At 31.6% G+C, this 19,145-nt stretch overlaps 1 protein-coding gene across 2 annotated transcripts in view; it reads left to right on the plus strand.

Moving 5' to 3' along the window:
• Positions 1–334: 334 nt before the first annotated feature.
• LOC114330029 (transmembrane protein 132E) overlaps positions 335–19,145 on the plus strand; it is a 260,229-nt gene continuing 241,418 nt past the window's right edge. For both annotated transcript variants that reach the window (XR_003652410.2, XM_028279327.2), the window contains exon 1: positions 335–880. Coding sequence is in view for 1 of the 2 variants with exons in the window: in XM_028279327.2 (XP_028135128.1) it covers positions 832–880 (49 nt within the window). In the remaining variant the exon portion in view is untranslated. The remainder of the gene's footprint in view (positions 881–19,145) is intronic.

Here is a 19,145-nt window from a genome sequence, read left to right on the forward strand (position 1 = left end):
TCCCTCCCTGGGGTGGAGTGGTGGGTCGTGTTTGGTGTCATTCGATCCGATGTTAATTTCGGGAAATATTCGACCGCACTGCTACTTTTGGGACACCCTATATATTATTGTGAGTATAAAATGAGTTTATAAGTAGTTTATCAACATTTTAATTATGTAGAGTAGTAAAGGCGTAAATATTTATGAATATAGATAATTTCAACTTTATGAATATAGATAATTTCAACTTGATAAGTTCTTATTGACCCAATCAAGACGCAATTCATTGAATATCTTTTAAATTGCATAACAAGGATCTGAATGGTCATTTACTCAATTAAAATTACTTTCATTTAAATCATCTAGTTCAGTTGCAAATGTGACACACGCACAGCTGTACAGCTACTTTCGTCTTCGTAGGGATGATCCGGCCCTGTGCATATCGAATCTCACTGCTGTAGTGCCCTATAGGAAGATTTCGGAGAAAAATATTTAATGCGACCCTGAAAACAGGGGAGGGGCAGTCTGGAGGCGCAAGACAGTGGATTCCCGGTCAATAATCGTAGTGTAGTCATGTTATGAGCATTTTAAGCCAAGGAGTTGTACTTTACATAATGTCCGGTCTTCTCTTAATCCAATAAACGTGAGTGAAAATTTCAAGCTTAGACAAATATAAATCGACAAAAGAAAACTCTTTGAAACCGTTTTAAAGAAAGAACTGTTTCTTGTTCGTAGTGAAGTGATGATATATCCCAGATAATTTAATGTACATTTTCGAAGTGTCCTCAATTATTACATTATTGAAGTTATTTTAAAGGATTTGGCATGGATACCTTTCAAACACCTTAAAGTATGAAAGACGTAGTCCGTTTTTCAGCTTGGGTATTTTTATTTACAATTGGTAAGTTCAGTGACCTGTATTAATACTAATACCACACTGGTTTATTTTTGTTTATGTTGATTGGAATTTTTATTTGGTACACCCATACGTGTATTTGTCAATTAAAGGCTATTTAACCTCACTTTTGAGACAGGTGGATAAATATAGCTTGTCATATATTGTCAACACATTTTATTGATGAAATTTATTTCCCCTTTTAGCGTATTTACTAAGGATATCCACTTATCCACAATGTTCAAGTGAACCATTTAAACGATTTATTATTACTAAGCTGTATTGTCATGACTTTAAGCCACTATTTCAATCAAATCATAAATAGGTCAACCCTCCCATCAGGGCAAATGAACTTGGGATATAATTTAGTAAAAACTATAAAATCAACCAGAATCAACATATATTTTAAATATTTATATGCAGCCTCGTCAATGTCATAAAGTTTATTCAAATTTTAATCTACCAAAATATTAATTAGGTATTAGTTAAACACTTTCATTTATAATGGTTTAAAATGCACATCAACTGTGCTTTGTAAACAATTTGAATTCAAATAGATTTGGCCAAAATGTACAATTTTGCATTTGATAATTATTTTTATATAAGATGTTCATAAAAACAATTGTTTACTTATTTACACATCAACAGTTCCTGTTTTTTATTAAAAATATGCTTAAAACATTGAATTATATAAATTCTTAATGATGCACTTATATAGTCAGTGGCGGATCTTACCCCTTGGGATGGGCAATTTGCATTGGGGGGGGGGACTTAAACCAATTAAACACCAACCAAAATACATAAAACTGTTTAAGACGTAAATAATAACTTAGGTATATGCATTAAGTTCCCTTAATTTTTCTAACTAGTGTGTTTATTGGGTTGAATTTGTCTGTCTGTAAGTTTCATCAGCTAATTTTTTCTTTAATTTTGGACCTTGTTAGGGGAGGAAATTTCCCCATTTTCTCTCCCCGTAGATCCGCCACTGTATAGAGTTCATTTTATTATTACTAATTGTTTAATTCTTTATTAATTATTATATTGTTTTTCTTCTTTACTACTTAAATCTAGGATGTTTCAACTTTTGGAATATTTTACCAACTAAATATACCTACTTAACTCTTTTACTAACTGTAGTTACCTACCTATTACTTTTAGATACTAAATAATATAGAATATGGGTAGTTTATAAAATATGGGATATAAGAATAATTAAGTATTAGTAAATACTAGCCAACTATATTCAAATCGATAATAATCATTCAGTACATACAACAGTGATATACATATAGGTACTCAACTTTTGTTTCAATATACAGGGTGTAACAAAAAGGCAAGTCATCAATTAAATTACATCTTCTGGGACCAAAAATTGTTCAATTGATCCTAACTTACCTTAGTACAAATGTGCACATAAAGAAGTTACAGACCTTTAAAGTTACAAAATAATACTTGATTTTTTCCAATATATCGAAAATTTTGGTCAAAAACTGTTACTTAGTGATTTTATATTAAAACTGGACATGTGGCATTCTTGTGGCAGGACACCAAAAAAATAACAGTGAAATTTGTGCACCTTATAAAAATTTTATGAGGGTTTGGTTCCCTTAAACCCCCCCTTCCCCAAGTATTCATGTAACTTCCAATTTAAATTATTATTGTGATACCAGATACCATTAGTTAAACACAATCTTTTTAAAACTTTTTTGCCTCTTACTACTTTTTTGACAAGCCAGTATTTTATAGTGTTGGTACCTGCCAGAGTAACTAACAAAATGTAAATTATAAATAAATTTTCATATTATTACCAGGTCTCTATAATCTTACTTAACCATTTACAAATATGTGGTGGATTTTCTCTATCGATAAAATAAGCTGTATCATGATAAAAACTGGCTTATTGAAAAGTACTATACCCTGTTTTTAAACCAGGAGGAGTAAACTCAAAGGACAGATTCACACCCAATAATGTCACTAGAAAAATCACCATATTCATCTTCTTTTTGGTTGATCATGTCTGCCTTCAACGGTAATCCATAAATATTATATTATACCACTAAATTTGTTGCTAAAGAGTTCTAAAAACAATTGTTTTTTATATAAAAGTATAGGCGTAACCAGGGGGTGGTTTTAGGAGTTATAACCCCCCTTTTAAATGTACTTTGAGCTCTATACGCTTAACACCATTATTATTCCATACCCCCCAGAGACCTTCAAGTAGATGTAACCCCCCCTTAGGATCATCCTGGTTACACATCTGTATAAAAGCAGACTAAAAATCTATGAATTAAAAGAATATGACAATCTATGACAATGAAATGCCAATAATGTCAAAATTTCATAACAGTGGAGTAAACTTGCCTAAGGTTCGACCAATTGCAAACAAGCATTACAGTGCAGTAAATTTGAATTAATCTTCCTAGTTTAAAACAAGTTTAACTAATGGTACCACTATAATAATTTAACTGAAACGTACACACTGTGCAAAGCTTCTTGGTACATTTCCAACAATAATATACAGGGTGGTTCGTCTTATTCGCCTCAGTGACTGTACGAAAAACCACTTAATATTTAAAAAAAATTTCTTCACAGAAATATACAGGGCCATTAATACTACAACCTAAAAATAATGTGAATTATACAGGGTGCTCCAAAAAAGAGTGGTATATCAAAGTTATATTTTTTCTTATGGAATGCCCTATATCTGATAACATTATTGAATTGATCTTAAAAAATTAGCTATACTTTCATAAGGGTTCCCTATACCTAAATACAGGGTGTTTTGATTTATTTCGATTTTTATAAAAATGCAAGGTTTTAGAAAAAAAAAATAAATATCTACGAATCTAAGAATCAGTAACAAATTCTTTCTTGGATCTTAATAATAGACTATTTAGCATACTTAAACAGAGGCTTATTGCAATAAAGTTTCTTACAGGGTGGTTAAAATATGAGATTGTTCTATTAACAAATTCAACCTGTAATAACTTACTTATTTTAAATAGAACACCCTGTATCTTACTACTCTATCGCGTAGAAAATTTACATAGCTTTCAATTTGTATTAGGGTTTCCTATACCTATCATTTTACAGGGTGGTCAAAATATTAGATTGTTCTATTAACAAATTCAAGCTGTAATAACTTAATTATTTTAAATGGAACACCATGTATCTTACTAGTCTATCGCGTAGAAAATTTATTTAGCTTTCAATTATTATTAGGGTTTCCTATACCTATCTCCCTTCATTTTTTTAAATATTTAAAGATTTCCTAATTTGTAAGCTTTAAAAATTAGAATTAAGTACCTATATGTCGTGATTATGTACAACACATCACCAAGACCGGCAATATATTTAGACAAGATACTGTCATTAATAAAATTTTCATTGTTATCATGTAATCACACAGAGTGTTGTATTATTTTAGTTGATTTTGGCCTACATGTGACATTGAATAATATGTTTATATTAAACTGCAAACCCTATATTAGATGCCGTATTCGGGAAGATATTTAAATTATATTTCATTCCGTATAAGTATTTTCCATATCTTAAACCGACGGGTATTAAGTAAATTTAAGAACACCACTTTTTGTTTGAATCTTTGAATCGCAACATGTGTATTGAGAATGTTTACATGGAATTAAAAAGATTTTAAATATCTTCCATTATAAAGAATAGAATATCGAGTATATCATTTAAAATAAGAACACTCTGTGATTAAATGATAAAAATGTGAATTTTATTAACGAAAGTATCTTGACTAAGATATTTAAGTATATTGCCGGTGTTGGTGACGTGTTGTACATATCCACGACATAGGTAGGTACTTAATTCTAATTTTTAAAGCTTACAAATTAGGAAATCTTTAAATATTTGAAAAATGAAGGGAGATAGGTATAGGAAACCCTAATAAAAATTGAAAGCTAAGTAAATTTTCTACGCGATAGACTAGTAAGATACAGGATGTTCCATTTAAAATAAGTAAGTTATTACAGCTTGAATTTGTTAATAGAACAATCTAATATTTTGACCACCCTGTAAAAGATAGATATAGAAAAACCTAATATAGATTGAAAGCTAAGTAAATTTTCTACTCGATAGACTAGTAAGATACAGGGTGTTCCATTTAAAATAAGTAAGTTATTACAGCTTAAATTTGTTAATAGAACAATCTAATATTTTGACCACTCTGTAAAAGATAGATATAGAAAACCCTAATATAGATTGAAAGCTAAGTAAATTTTCTACGCGATAGACTAGTAAGATACAGGGTGTTCCATTTAAAATCAGTAAGTTATTACAGCTTGAATTTGTTAATAGAACAATCTAATATTTTGACCACCCTGTAAAAGATAGATATAGAAAACCCTAATATAGATTGAAAGCTAAGTAAATTTTCTACTCGATAGACTAGTAAGATACAGGGTGTTCCATTTAAAATAAGTAAGTTATTACAGCTTAAATTTGTTAATAGAACAATCTCATATTTTGACCACCCTGTAAGAAATTTTGTTGCAGTAAGCATCTGTTTAAGTATCCTAAATAGTATATTATTAAAATCCAAGAAATAATTTGTTACTGAATCTTAGATTCGTAGATATTTATTTTTTTCTAAAACCTTACATTTTCATAAAAATCGAAATAAATCAAAACAGCCTGTATTTAGGTATAGCGAACCCTTATGAAAGTATAGCTTCTTTTTTAAGGCCAATTCAGTAATGTCATCAGATATAGGGCATTCCATAAGAAAAAATATAACTTTGATCTACCACTCTTTTTTGGAGCACCCTGTATAATTCACATTATTTTTAGATTGCAGTATTAAAGGCCCTGTATATTTCTGTGAAGAAATTTTTTTTAAATATCAAGTGGTTTTCCGTACAGAGACCGAGGCAAATAAGATGAACCACCCTGTATATAGCGATCTTCAAGTCCATCACAAAAGATATTAACGTCGTTATGCAGAAAGCTACCAACCCTCAATAGTGGCAAACTGAGATAATCAAGTTAAAGTTTTTATTGATTTAAAAAATCTGTAGGGATATGTTGCTACTACTTTGTAACTTTTTTTTGACTGCTGATAAATATTTTGGTATTTTCTACATGTTTAAATATTTTAATTGTAAATTAAAAAGAGAAATGCATTTTGCAAAGTGGGAAATTAATACCAACAATATTAAATAAAAAACAACAGTAAAGTTAGAAAAATTATTTTTATTTACAGGAAGTTAAGGATACGAATATTTAACGTATTAATTTAATAAATTCTAATATTAATCTACTTCATCCACTTCAAAATCTAGATCTTCAACATTGACATTGTAACCCTCAACATCTTCAGTTATATTGGCACCCTGCAAATTTTGATAAAAAGTCAATGCATCAGCAGGAATAAGGCGCATCATTTCCTTTAACTTTTGTAATTTCGCCTCAGCGATAGGCTTCCCGTTAGGCCACAGTGATATTAAATCGCTAAAGATTTCTTCGTTAGCAATTATATCTTAAAAAGATTTTTTGATAGAAATTTTTTGGTACGGTTGTGAAAAATCGTGTTGTTGTATCATTAGCCTAAATGGGTCAGACTTTGCTATTTTGATTGTCCTAATCTTCATCCAATTAATTTTTTCTTTATCTTCGGTCACTTTGCGATTAGCAATTTTTTTTTTCAATGTTTATTACGATTAAAAAATCTTCGACGTGCATTTGGGTTACTACCAATGGTCTCTGCTTTCTATATAACGCATTACCTCAATATGGTCATTTGGGGTATATAATCTTTGCTGTCGTTTAAGAGCCGACTCAATATCACTGAAATCAGTGTCGTTGGGCAAAAAACTATGACCAGAACAGAGACATTTTACGGTAATGCTTTCTAGGTTTGTGTGTGTCCCATGCAAAATTGATTTAAGCATAAGTATTAACTTAATATTTCGATTTTGCCCACCGCAAGAATCACACCAAAGCGTAAAATGTTTGACTTCTGGAGTTAATTTAGTTGTAACATGTTTTATAAGGCAAGAGCCTATTTCTTGGGCGCCCCTTCCAGCTGAACCTTCTACCCAAACGTAGCAGTATCCTCTATTTTCTTTAGCACTGTATGTATTCCTGCATTATACACCCACAACTGATGCTTATAAAATACGATGCCTGTAGGTATTTTGGGAAGCGGTAGGGTTTTTTCCAAGTCAAAACTTAAACACTCTTGATCTGTTTGTTCAGTCACTATCTTGAAATCATCTCTTCTCATTTTCTGTGCCTCCTCTGCAACTTGCAAATGCTTCGTATGTTCCTGCTTGAACTCTTCTTTTTTTCTTCATCCTTTTCATTATCTATTTTCATTTTAAAAGTATCGCAAACATTGCAGGTGTCTTTTTTTAATGGCTTTATTTTCAAATTAAATTTCGTGAATATGTTCTTGTATGACATTAAGCTTACGGGATTGGTTTCTTCCTGCTTGTACATGTCATACATTTGTTGTAAAGTGATACCAGGTGGTAAATATTTCGCCTCTGTTTGTTCCCGACGGTAGTGTGAACTGTATATAGGTATTTTATTAATATGACTAACAACTGCTTGAATTCGTTCATCTGCTAATTTGTTTTTGCCTCCCTGCTTTAAACCTCTTTGATCACTAATAAGAGCCCGACCATGAAATTTCTTTAAAGCAGTGTTTACTCGAAATGCAGTTACCTTTAGAGTATTTATAAACATTTCTCTACACACTGTTGTGTTCTTTATTTTATAAATTCGAGATAATTTCCTTTTTTCAATATTTCTACCATAAGACCTTTTTTTTAATCTCGGATACACTAGCAGCAATAAAATTAGTTTAAGCATCATATGAATTTAGCGACCAAAACCTCTCAAATTCATATTTTCGACTTTCAACAGAAACATTTTCTGCACATTTAGATGTACAGTTACAATGGAAATCCCCAATATTTGCAGAAAGCTACCAAGTCACTTGGATGCAAGTGGCGCTTTATTAAAATTCTACCAAGTGGGTTGGAAGGTTTCTGTAAATTAAAAGTATACTACCAAGTGGGTTGGTAGGTTTCTGCAAATTAGAATATCAGATAAATTTATAGTTTTATAGGTTATATATTAACTAGAGGTGGTAAGTTTTTACAGAATGCAGAACTCGTATTTTGTTGTCCAAATATGCATCCAACCCAATATCTGATATATTGAGGGTTGGTAGCTTTCTGCATAACGCCGTCCATTTGTCTGTGCTCCAAGTATCACAATAGACTGCAGGTTCACCCAAACATATTGGTCACCAATCTCCTGACACCCCTACAAAACAGAAGACTAAAAAGAGCAGACACTCTTGATGACAACACTAATAGAAACTAATTACTCATTCAAATTATTATTGTACTCTTTAAATGAATTTAATTATTTAATAAGTAAATTAATTCAATTATTATTGTACTCTTTTAGGTATTCACTACTGGGTGAATACTGACTGTCACTTTCTTAACACTCTTATATAGGGCTTTTCATTGATTGTCATTTGTTTTGAGCTTCTGTCATATGTTGTATAATCTGTCAACATATTATGACAGGAGCTCGAAACAAATGACAATCAATGAAAAGCACTATATATGAGTGTTAAGAAAGTGACACAGTCAGTATTCACCCAGTAGTGAATACCTAAAAGAGTACAATAATAATTGTACTTGATGAAAAGCCCTATTGTTTATTGAACTTAATAAAATGGATGTCAAAAATTTTTTTAAAGATGTCATATTATGATGTCATATTATTCCTGCCATAAGAACACATGTCCAGTTTCAATATAAAATCTCCAACAGTTTTCGATACACATATTTGAAAAAATCAATTTTTATTTTGTAACTTCAAAGGGCTGTTTAGCCCTTTTTTTTATTTTTGTTTTATTAGTATATAGGAGGAAATAGGGGAGGATTTGTGTGCATATTTGTTTTAAGGTAAGTTAGGTTCAATCGAACTATTTTTGGTCCCAGAATATGTGATTTAATTTATGGAATACCTTTTATGAAATATTTTACCAAAACTAACTGTAACTCTTTTACTAACTGTAAAATATTATATATGGAATATGATGGTTTAGCTTAGATAATTTGGTATATCAGAATAATTAGCCAATTGTTTTTAAATCACTAATCATTCAATGCATACAACAGAGATATATTATAGGTAGGGGAGACCGGGGCAAAACGAGGCTCGGGACAAAACGGGAAATGCATCGGTGTGCATAACTTATACTCGTCATAATATCGGCAATAGCGCCATTCGAACGAACGTGGGTTGACTCGCTTCAGTCATTAGAAAGAAACTTCTAGTCACATGCTTCTTTACAGACATAAAATCCGTTTTCTTTTGTTTTGTTAAAAATTTTGGTGATATTTATAGAAGTGCTATGAGGTGAGTAAGCAAGTTTTATCACGTGTTTCATTCAAATATGATAGATATGTTACTGAATTTTAATATTGCATGCTGTGAACCGTTTTATACCTTTTTCGTTAGAAATTACTAATTTTATTTGAAATGATGTCTATTGGGGCAAAGCGGTCGGGGCAAGACGGGATATTATCCCATCTTGCCCCGCTCTTCTAAATTGCCACTACTTTACAGCATTTAAACTTTGTAAGAAGAATCTGACTAAAACTGAAAATAATAAAAAAAATCAAAGAAAGCGAGATGGACACTGACTCATCAGAAGATACTTGCAGTCAACTGAAGGATGGGTAGTGTGTAGGGTCTGCCATGGATGGACTCATAATTCCTGCGCAGATGTTGAGGATGAAGGCCAAGGTGCTCATATTTGTGAACTCTGCCTGCCTGACTAAAATACATTCCCATTTTGCCCCGTAGCATTTCCCGTTTTGCCCCGCAACCGGGGCAAAATAGGAATTTCGGACTGATAAGTTAAGTTCTTTATAACCAAATAACTAAGCAGCTTGGATTATAAATAAAATAAGTTATATAAGTTTAATAGCAGGTGATCCTGTGTGACTTTGTTATTTTTGAATACACAGTTTAGTTTTCTTTCTATGATTTTTTCTTTCTTAAGTATTCCGTTTTGCCCCGGTCTCCCCTACAGTAACTTTTATTTCAGTATATCGTAGCCAATATTTCAGGAGACAAATTTTTAAGGGTACTCCAGTTGTTGGAAGCAACAAAGTTTCGAAACCTCTATATTTACAAAAGAACCCCTCCCGAATTTTCCGAAATAGAAAAGTTGTCCTATTTGACATGAATAACTGAATAAAAAAAAGTGTCATGACAGAGTTATAAAATTTTTTTAGTTGTGGGCCCAAGGTCTATAACCACAACAGTATGTACTATCGAATTCAATTTTTGTCTGTTTACCATCCTTTTCTCTACCTACTCATCAGTTACAGTTTTCGAAATTTTTATTTTGGATCATTTTTATTCTGATATATTTTTTTCTTGTACATAATAGAATTCTATATCGAATGAAAAAGGAGTAGGTACTTATAGCAAGAGAGAACAATCACGACTGCGTAACATAACAGATTTTTACATCTATCTTCCTGTTTTTCCTCTACGATCATAATTAGGATCATAATATAAATATATAGATGCGCTAAAAATAATTATTTACAGTGTTCGTAATCATTTCAATCCCACCCGTGACCTTTTCGATTTATGTATATAAATTGGGTAATCTGTAATAATTTATCACGAGAATTGCATCCTAATCATTATATTTTAAACATGCTGAACTAATTGTAACAAATTGCATAATAGAGATAACACTCGATTTGTAGAATTAAACAATATCGGATAGATATTTCATGCAGGGTTGTATTATGCAAAAGCATTCAGAAGCAATTATTGGTGTAATAAAAATTACATTTTTTATTAACGACTGTTTTACGTTTCGATATCCACTCCAGAAATCGTTCTCAAAACGAAAGATCGATATTTTGAAACATACTTCAGATTTCAGAAGCATAGTTATCACACTGAATATTTTATATTTTATAGTATGTAAAATATAAAATATATGTATAATATATTTAGTCTTTTGAGTCCCTTTTACCTTTCAGTGTCGGGACTGACACGGCTATTCACGTGTGTACAAATGTTGACCATTGTTTCTTATTGTATGCTAATCTGCTTGCTTCTTCTTTTGTTTTCCCCTTCTTTTGGATGATTTTAGCGACTACTTTATCCCAATTTTCTCTAGGTCTTTCTCTATTTCTTTTCTTTTGTATCCTAGCTTCCCATATTTTCTTCACCGGTATGTTGTCTTTCATTCTTTTCATGTGTCCCTACCAACTTAGTTGTTTCTCTTCATTGTACTTAAGTACTGATTTCGTCTTAAGATCACTCCGTATATCTATGTTTCTTATTCTCTCTCTCATTGTCACTCCTCTAACTCTTCGTAAATGTACTTCATTTCTAGGGCTTGTATCTTACTCTTTAGTTTTCTAGTTAATATCCATGATTCACAGCCGTATGTAAGCACTGGTCTATTGTATGGTGTTGAATACAGTTAGTTTGGTTTTTATTGTAATTTCTTTCTTGTTTAAGAAGCTATTTTTTACTGCATGAAATAGTTTTGATGTTTTACTAATCCTCTCTTCAACATCTTTGTCATGCCTTCCATTATTTTCATTTATTTTATTATATTTTATTTTAATTTATTTTATTATTTTATATTTCTTACGTAATAAATACGTATACTTACTTTCGACTTTAGACTTTTTTATTAAATAGATATAAATTTGATATAACCTATGACCTTACTTCGCTGCAACTACAATGATGCTTCGCTCTTGGAGGCATCAGCATGTACAACATAATTATTATACTTACAACTTTGGAAAATCCATCTAGTTGGCTGTATACCATAGTAAAAATACTGAAGAAGTAAAAAAAATTATTAAAATTTTTTATTAAAAAAATCTTTTAAAATTATCCAAATTGGGCTAAAAGTACATCACAGAACGAACGTTTTCGGTTTAATCAGACCATCATCAGGTTATACTCTAGATCAGAGGTTCCCAACCAGTGTGCCGCGGCATACTGGTGTGCCCTGAAGTCCCTGTAGGTGTACTGCGAAATTTGATTATACTCACTATCATTTTAGAGATTATTTACCCAAATGTGCCGTGGCTGAACGAATTTTTAAGTTAGTGTGCCTCAAGCTAAAAAAGGTTGGAAACCGCTGCTCTAGATCATTGTAGTTCAAACTAGCCACAGAATTTGGTCACATGATCTTTAAATTACATATTTTAAGCCATTTGAACTTAATAAGATGCGACAATTGCCCGATTTCACCAACGATACCTAAACAGTTGCCTTTAGCCCAGTAAATGAACGGGAAATTCGGCGATACCGTGTAATTTTCAGGAGCAACTCCGGATTGCGTGAAAATTTGGATTTAGGTTCTACTTACCCTCCACTTCAAAGTTGAAATTGTGCCGTTGGTTGCTTTTACTTGGGGGGTGACAGTCACCCCTTCTCGGGGGTGAAAAAACATACGTTCAAGATAAGACCGGAAATGGATAAATTGACTGATTTTAAGCAACTTTTGTTCTATAGAGTTTTTTACGTAAGACAATACTTTTCGAGTTATTTGCCATTGAAAATGTTGATTTTTTCGACAAAAAAACTACGTTTTCAGACGGTTTTTCGCAAATAACTCGAAGAGTAAATATTTTATCGAAAAAAATATCCTTAGCAAAAGTGTAGCTTATAAAAAACCCAAAAAAATGGTGTATCAGTGAAGTCTATCAATCGAATAAAAACAAAGTTGTAGCTCATGAAAAATACGTTCTTATTCGTCTAATTCCAAATCGAATATTTCAAGGTGAAATCACCGAAAAATTAAGCACTTTTCGGGAAAAACGCATTTAAACTTTTTTAAAGTGTTTATAAAAAGCTTTGTTTTAATTGTTAACAAAAGTTTTAGCATTAAAAATAAGCGAGTTACGCTCAAAATAAAGTTGGACTCCTTTTTTTTGTAAAAAATCATGAAAATCTCGCCGTGTTTAGCTCCCCAAATGAAATTAATCGCTACCGCTTTACAAACAATTTACTTACCTATCCATTTTTTATATGATCTGTCGGTCTCACCGGTTTAAAGTTTTTATTTTTGAAAGGGTTATAATTGAGAAAGCTTCAATGGGTCACTAATCACGAGTGTATGCAAATTTTGAACAGCCATATCTTAACCAATTTTTGTCTTACGGAGAAACAAAATGAAACTAGCATATTTATAATAGCAAAACCTACATTTTTTTATTCTTTAAGATTTTTCTTATCACTAATACTTTTAAGTTATTTTGAAAAAATGAAATTTTTCAAAAATTTTTAGAAAATTTTTTTTTAATATAAAACCAAATGTTTTTAAAAATAAGCACTTCAAACCAATCAAACTTACAGATCATATAAACAATACACATACTGTTAAAATAGATGGTAACGCCAAACGATTAATTTCATTTAAGGTGCTAAATAGAGCGAGGTTTTCACGATTTTTTTTTTACCAAAAAAAGGGGCCAACTTTTTTTTTTCAGTGTAACTCGTTTATTTTTGATGCTGTAAACTTTTGTGAAAAACAAATAATAAGCTTTTTTTTTCGATACTTAAAAATATTAATAAGGTTTTCCCGAAAAACGCTTCTTTCTTCGGTGATATCGCGTTGAATTATTATATTTGGAATTAGACGAATAAGAACGTATTTTTCATGAGCTACAACTTTGCTTCTGCTTAATTTGTAGACTTTACTGGTACACCATTTTTTTCGTTTTTTTATAGGCTACACTTTAGCTAAAAATATTGTTTTCGATAAAATATATATTTTTTGAGTTATTTGGGAAAAACGGTCTGAAAACATAGTTTTTTTGTCGAAAAATCAACATTTTAAATCGCGAATAACTCGAAAAGTATTGACTTACGTAAAAAACTTTATAGAACAAAAGGTGCTTAAAATAAGTCAATTTATCCATTTCCGGCCTTATTTTAAACACGCGTTTTGCACCCCCCGAGAAGGGGTAAATGTCACCCCCAAGTAAAAGCAACCAACGGCACAAATTCAACTTTGAAGTGGAGGGTAAGTAGAACCTAAATCCAAATTTTCATACAATTCGGAGTTGCCCCCGGAAATTACACTCCAAAACGGTCATTTATTGGGCTACTTATTAAGTAATTCTTATCGATAGGAACTTCTTGTCAATACTTAGGAACAATCGCATTTCACAACTAATAGAACTGCTTATCTAGGAAATGCTTTCCTAGGTATTACCTGGGTACGTTTGAACTATTTTTGATAAATAAAAAGAAGAATAAGATGACATTTCCTTACTTTTTCGATTATTTGTCATTATTAGTCTAGGCGCCAAATGGAGGTCACCGTGTCCTTTTCAATTCTGATGGACAAACTCAACGGTTTTTTTATGAATTTTTGGTTGCTGATTACGAATTTCGACGGTGGATTTCGATCCGAGTAGTCAAAAAATTGTTATAAACAATTTAATTGTTTATAAATTGTTTATAAGGTTCTGGCTCATAGACTAAAAGAGATAAAAAAGAATGTTTTAAATAAAATTTGTTCGTTAATAAAAAAAAAACGAAGAAAAAAACGTTTACTAAACTTAAATCCAACAATTAGAACTCAAGATATTGTAAAATTAGTGCACAATGCAAATTGCAAAATAAATATTTTTCGAAGCTTTACCGATCGTAACTCGGCTTCTATGCACGCAAATGAGCTTTAGAAGGTGTAATTTTAAAGCTTTATTAATAGGCTTCCAAACAGAGTTTGTTGAATTACTTGATCTTCATTTGTTTTAAAGTTATACTCATTTGAAGTAATAATTTTCTTAAAAAAATTGTACATTAATTTGTTTATAAGGGTTTCAAGCAAATTTAAGCTATAAACAATTATACTTTAATTAACAATAATGATAGAAGAACTCAAAAGGAACATTTTGAGCTTACGAAAATGTTTGTAAGTTTAAAAATAAAACGGGATAATACCCGAAGGTTGGCTGTATACCATCTAGTTAAATAAAATTAACATGAAGTAAAACTCCCTAGTGTAGTTGGTATATTTATATTAAATATACCAACTACACTAGGGAGTTTTACTTCATGTTAATTTTGTTTGTAAGTTTATTTTTGGCCAAGATATCGATATTTTAAAAGTGCGCTCTGCGGCGCAAGATCGGCTCACCGCGTAAAGGTTCACGCGCTAACTTCTCGATGCAAATTATAATTTCTATGTATAGATACGTTATCTTCATTTTTCATTTTTGAAGATCCTAATAAAATTGTATCATATAATTCTTATAATTATATTATCATACTGTACCTCGTATCACCTTTCATTCTATTTACTTTGTCTTCTATTTTTTGTACTAAATGAGAAAAAAAAACATTAAAAACTAATATTTCAGAAATAGAACTAAAAAATAAGTTGATATTATTTATTAATACTATTTTTACAAACTTTTTGTTTCATACATCTGAATCGAGATATACAGGGAATCTCAGCTTTTTTACATCTGCATAAGTTCTTTTTAGCAATTTTTACAGTTACATGGTGGTACTAAGCCTGTTCTTGTAGGCAGTAAAATTAAAACTCTCTGGGGTTTCAGAGTCTAATTATCTATATGATATAGATATAATATATATCATATAGATATCCAGTGGATAGTGGATAGTATCCATATAAAGTGGATCTAGTTCTTTTGCAGCATCATCAAGGCACGTCAATTGTGTGTATGCCGCCACAACATAAATGCTCATTTTATATGCAATGATGATGCTGCAAAATAACTCGATCCATTTTTATATGGATATCACATATTGGCTCATTTGCATGCGTAGAAGCTGAGTTACGATCGATAAAGCGTCGAAAAATACATGACTGTGAGCCGATGTTGCGCCTCATAGCGCGCCATTAAAAAATCGATATCTTGACAAAAAATAAACTTACGAACATTTTCTTAAGCTCAAATTATTCCTTTTGAGTTCTTCTATCATTATTGTTAATTAAAGTATAAATGTTTATAGCTCAAATTTACATGAAACCCTTATAAACAAATTATTGTACAATTTTTTTAAGAAAATTATAACTTCAAACGGGTATAACTTTAAAACAAATGAAGATAAAGTAATTTAACAAACTTTGTTTGGAAGCCTATTAATGAAGCTTTAAAATGAGACCTGCTAAGCTTCATTTGTATGCGTAGAAGCCCTGTTACAATCGATAAAGCTTCGAAAAATACTTATTTTGCAATTTGCATTGTGCACTAATTTTACAATATCTTGAGTTCTAATTGTTGGATTTAAGTTTGATAAACGTTTTTTTCTTCGTTTTTCATTAACGAACAAATTTTATTTGAAACATTATTTTTTATCTCTTTTAGTTTATGAGCCAGAGCCTTATGAACAATTTATAAACAATTAAATTGTTTATAACAATTCGTAATCAGCAGCAAAAAATCTATAAGAAACCGTTGAGTTTGTCCATCAGAATTGAAAAGGACACGGTGATCCCTCTGGCGCCTAGACTATATTGTTTGTTTGCCAATTTGGTTTTATTCAGTTTTGTACTGTTATAGTTATTTTATTTAGTAGTTGGTTATTTGTGTATTAAGTTTGTATATAATAAATATAGTCTTGTATGTTATTTGTATATGTACAGTGAAATGGAGGAAAAGAAAAGAGTTGTAAAATTTCACATATGACGAAAAATTGTCAGTAGTTGAATTGTCATTAATGAAATAATTTTAAAATAAATAATATGTTGAAAATTGCTTTCTATTATTAATTTTTTTAATGACACACTTTTAGTTATATCATGAAGGGGTTTTTAAAACACAACACTAGTTTCTTAGGTATTAGGTAGACTACATAATTTTGTCAATAGACTTGTAAAAAACTCCAAATGATTTTCTATATTTTCCAGCACATATTATATTATTAATATAAAAGATAATACAAAATTACAACTAATATACCTAATATTACAGAATAACAGAAAAATTAAGGTATATAAGAAGCAAATTATTGACAAACGTCACATTAAAGTACATTAGTCAAAATTGTAAAAATATAACCTGACTGTCAACAATAAGTAATACCTAAAGTTTAGTGAGATCGAAAACCTTATCTTAACGTAAGGTAATGCTTAAGCGGTTTAGGCAATTCTTATCATATGGTGAAATCCGTTTTAGAGTTAGGAAGTAGCTAAACCAACTTAGGCACTTCTTAAATATTTAGGTATCGTTGGTGAAATCGGGCATTAGTATATGTTTAAAGATTAGAGTTATGAGGAAAAGTATTCATCTTTGTCCAAGACTGCACGTGCTTGTTATAGAAGATAACCGGATCCACACACTTTGCATTGTCGGACCCACAAAGTGCAAATCTTGAGTCATCAATAAAAAGAAAATTAGCCCAGTCGATAGGCATGTTCTCGTGCGAACCTTAAATGTGCCATGCGGTGTGCTCCCGTTAACAGTGGAGCAGTAGCACACATTCTGGCTCTGATTCTGTTTTTAACCGAATTGTCAGTTATTGAACATTACGGACTGTGAAAATATCATTTTTCAATTGCCTAACTGTAACATGACGTTAGAAAGACGTGTATGCAAAGTGTGCAGTCGTAAATAACGGTCATCTGCGGAGATCGTGCAACTGGAACTGGCCTTCTTGTGTAGCTTCCAATTTCTCTACACCTTCTGAAAGTTCTTAAAATGCTGGATTGGCGAATTCTAAACCCCTTGGCCCTTCTAAACGACTTCCTCAGAATTGATTATTATCTTAGCCATTGGAAAATGTCGATTGCTCTGATACCAAAGTCTAGAAAAAACCGATTTTATCAAAAGCATTTGAAAGGTTTTTATATTTAATTATTTATTTAAAAGCTCAACAGGCCTTGGAGGCCTAGGGCTACAAATATAATTGATACAATAAATAAAACAATACAATAATATACCTACTACTATATATAGGGTGTCCCAAAAGTAGCGGAACGGTCGAGTATTTCGCGAACTAAACATCGGATCGAAAAGCTGAAAAATACGTGTTCAATCATTTTCAAAAACCTATCCAATGACACCAAACACCAACCCCCACTACACCCCCTGGAGGTGGGGTGGGGGTAACTTAAAAATCTCTAATGGAAACCCCCAGTTTTTCTTGCAAATTTTGATTCGTTACGTAAAAGTAGGCAACTTTTATTCAAGACATTTTTTCCAACTGTGCATAGATGGAGCTAAAATTGGGAAAAACGATTTATCCTGATACCATAGGTATATTATAAAAACGGTCTAATATCTCACGAAATACACTTTCAAATGAGAAACCAAAAAACAGATTTTTAATCTTTTTCGAAAACCTATCGAATAACACCAAACATGACCCTCCAAAAATGTTTCGAATAAGTGTTGCTTAATTTTTCATAACGGATCCGAATCTGTAATAAAAGGTGGGATTGCTATTTAAGACTTTAAAATTACCCCCCACCACACCTCCAGGGGTGGGTTGGAGTGTCACGTTTGGCGTTATTCGATAGGTTTTCGAAAAAGATTAAAAATCTGTTTTTAGTTTCTCATTTGGAAATGTATTTCATGAGATATTAGACCGTTTCTATAATAATTTACCTATGGTTTCAGGATAAATCGTTTTTCCCAATTATAGCGCCATCTATCCACAGTTCGAAAACATGTCTTGAATAAAAGTTGTTTACTTTTACGTAACGAATTAAAATCTGCAAGAAAAACTGGGGGTTTCCATTTGAGATTTTAAAGATACCCCCCACCTCACCTCCAGGGGGTGTAGTGGGGGTTGGTGTTTGGTGTCATTGGATAGATTTTTAAAAATGATTGAACACGTATTTTTTATTTTTTCGATCTGATGTTTAGTTCGCGAAATATTCGACCGTTCCACTACTTTTGGGACACCTTGTATATTACATCATTTGTATCAAGTGGGGTGGCATCTTGTCCAGTCATACTCCTTGTCTACTAAATCGACTCACAATTCTCCTCCATTCGTCCCTGTTTGTAACTTTTTCTTCCCAACCAATAACTCCCTCATTTCTCAGATCTTCCTGTACGCTTTCTTTCAAACCACCTTTTTCTGGGCCTTCCTTTCCCCCTTTTCGTGATTGGGCCCCGTTTTATAATCATCTTTGGCATCCTCTTCCTTTCTATTCTCATCACGTGTCCCATCCATCGCACTCTCTGTGCCTTTATGAAGCGACTTATGCTTGGTTCGTAATAAAGTTCTTCTA

Source organism: Diabrotica virgifera, chromosome 1 (genome assembly GCF_917563875.1).
Source record: "Diabrotica virgifera virgifera chromosome 1, PGI_DIABVI_V3a".
Lineage (NCBI taxonomy): Eukaryota > Metazoa > Arthropoda > Insecta > Coleoptera > Chrysomelidae > Diabrotica > Diabrotica virgifera.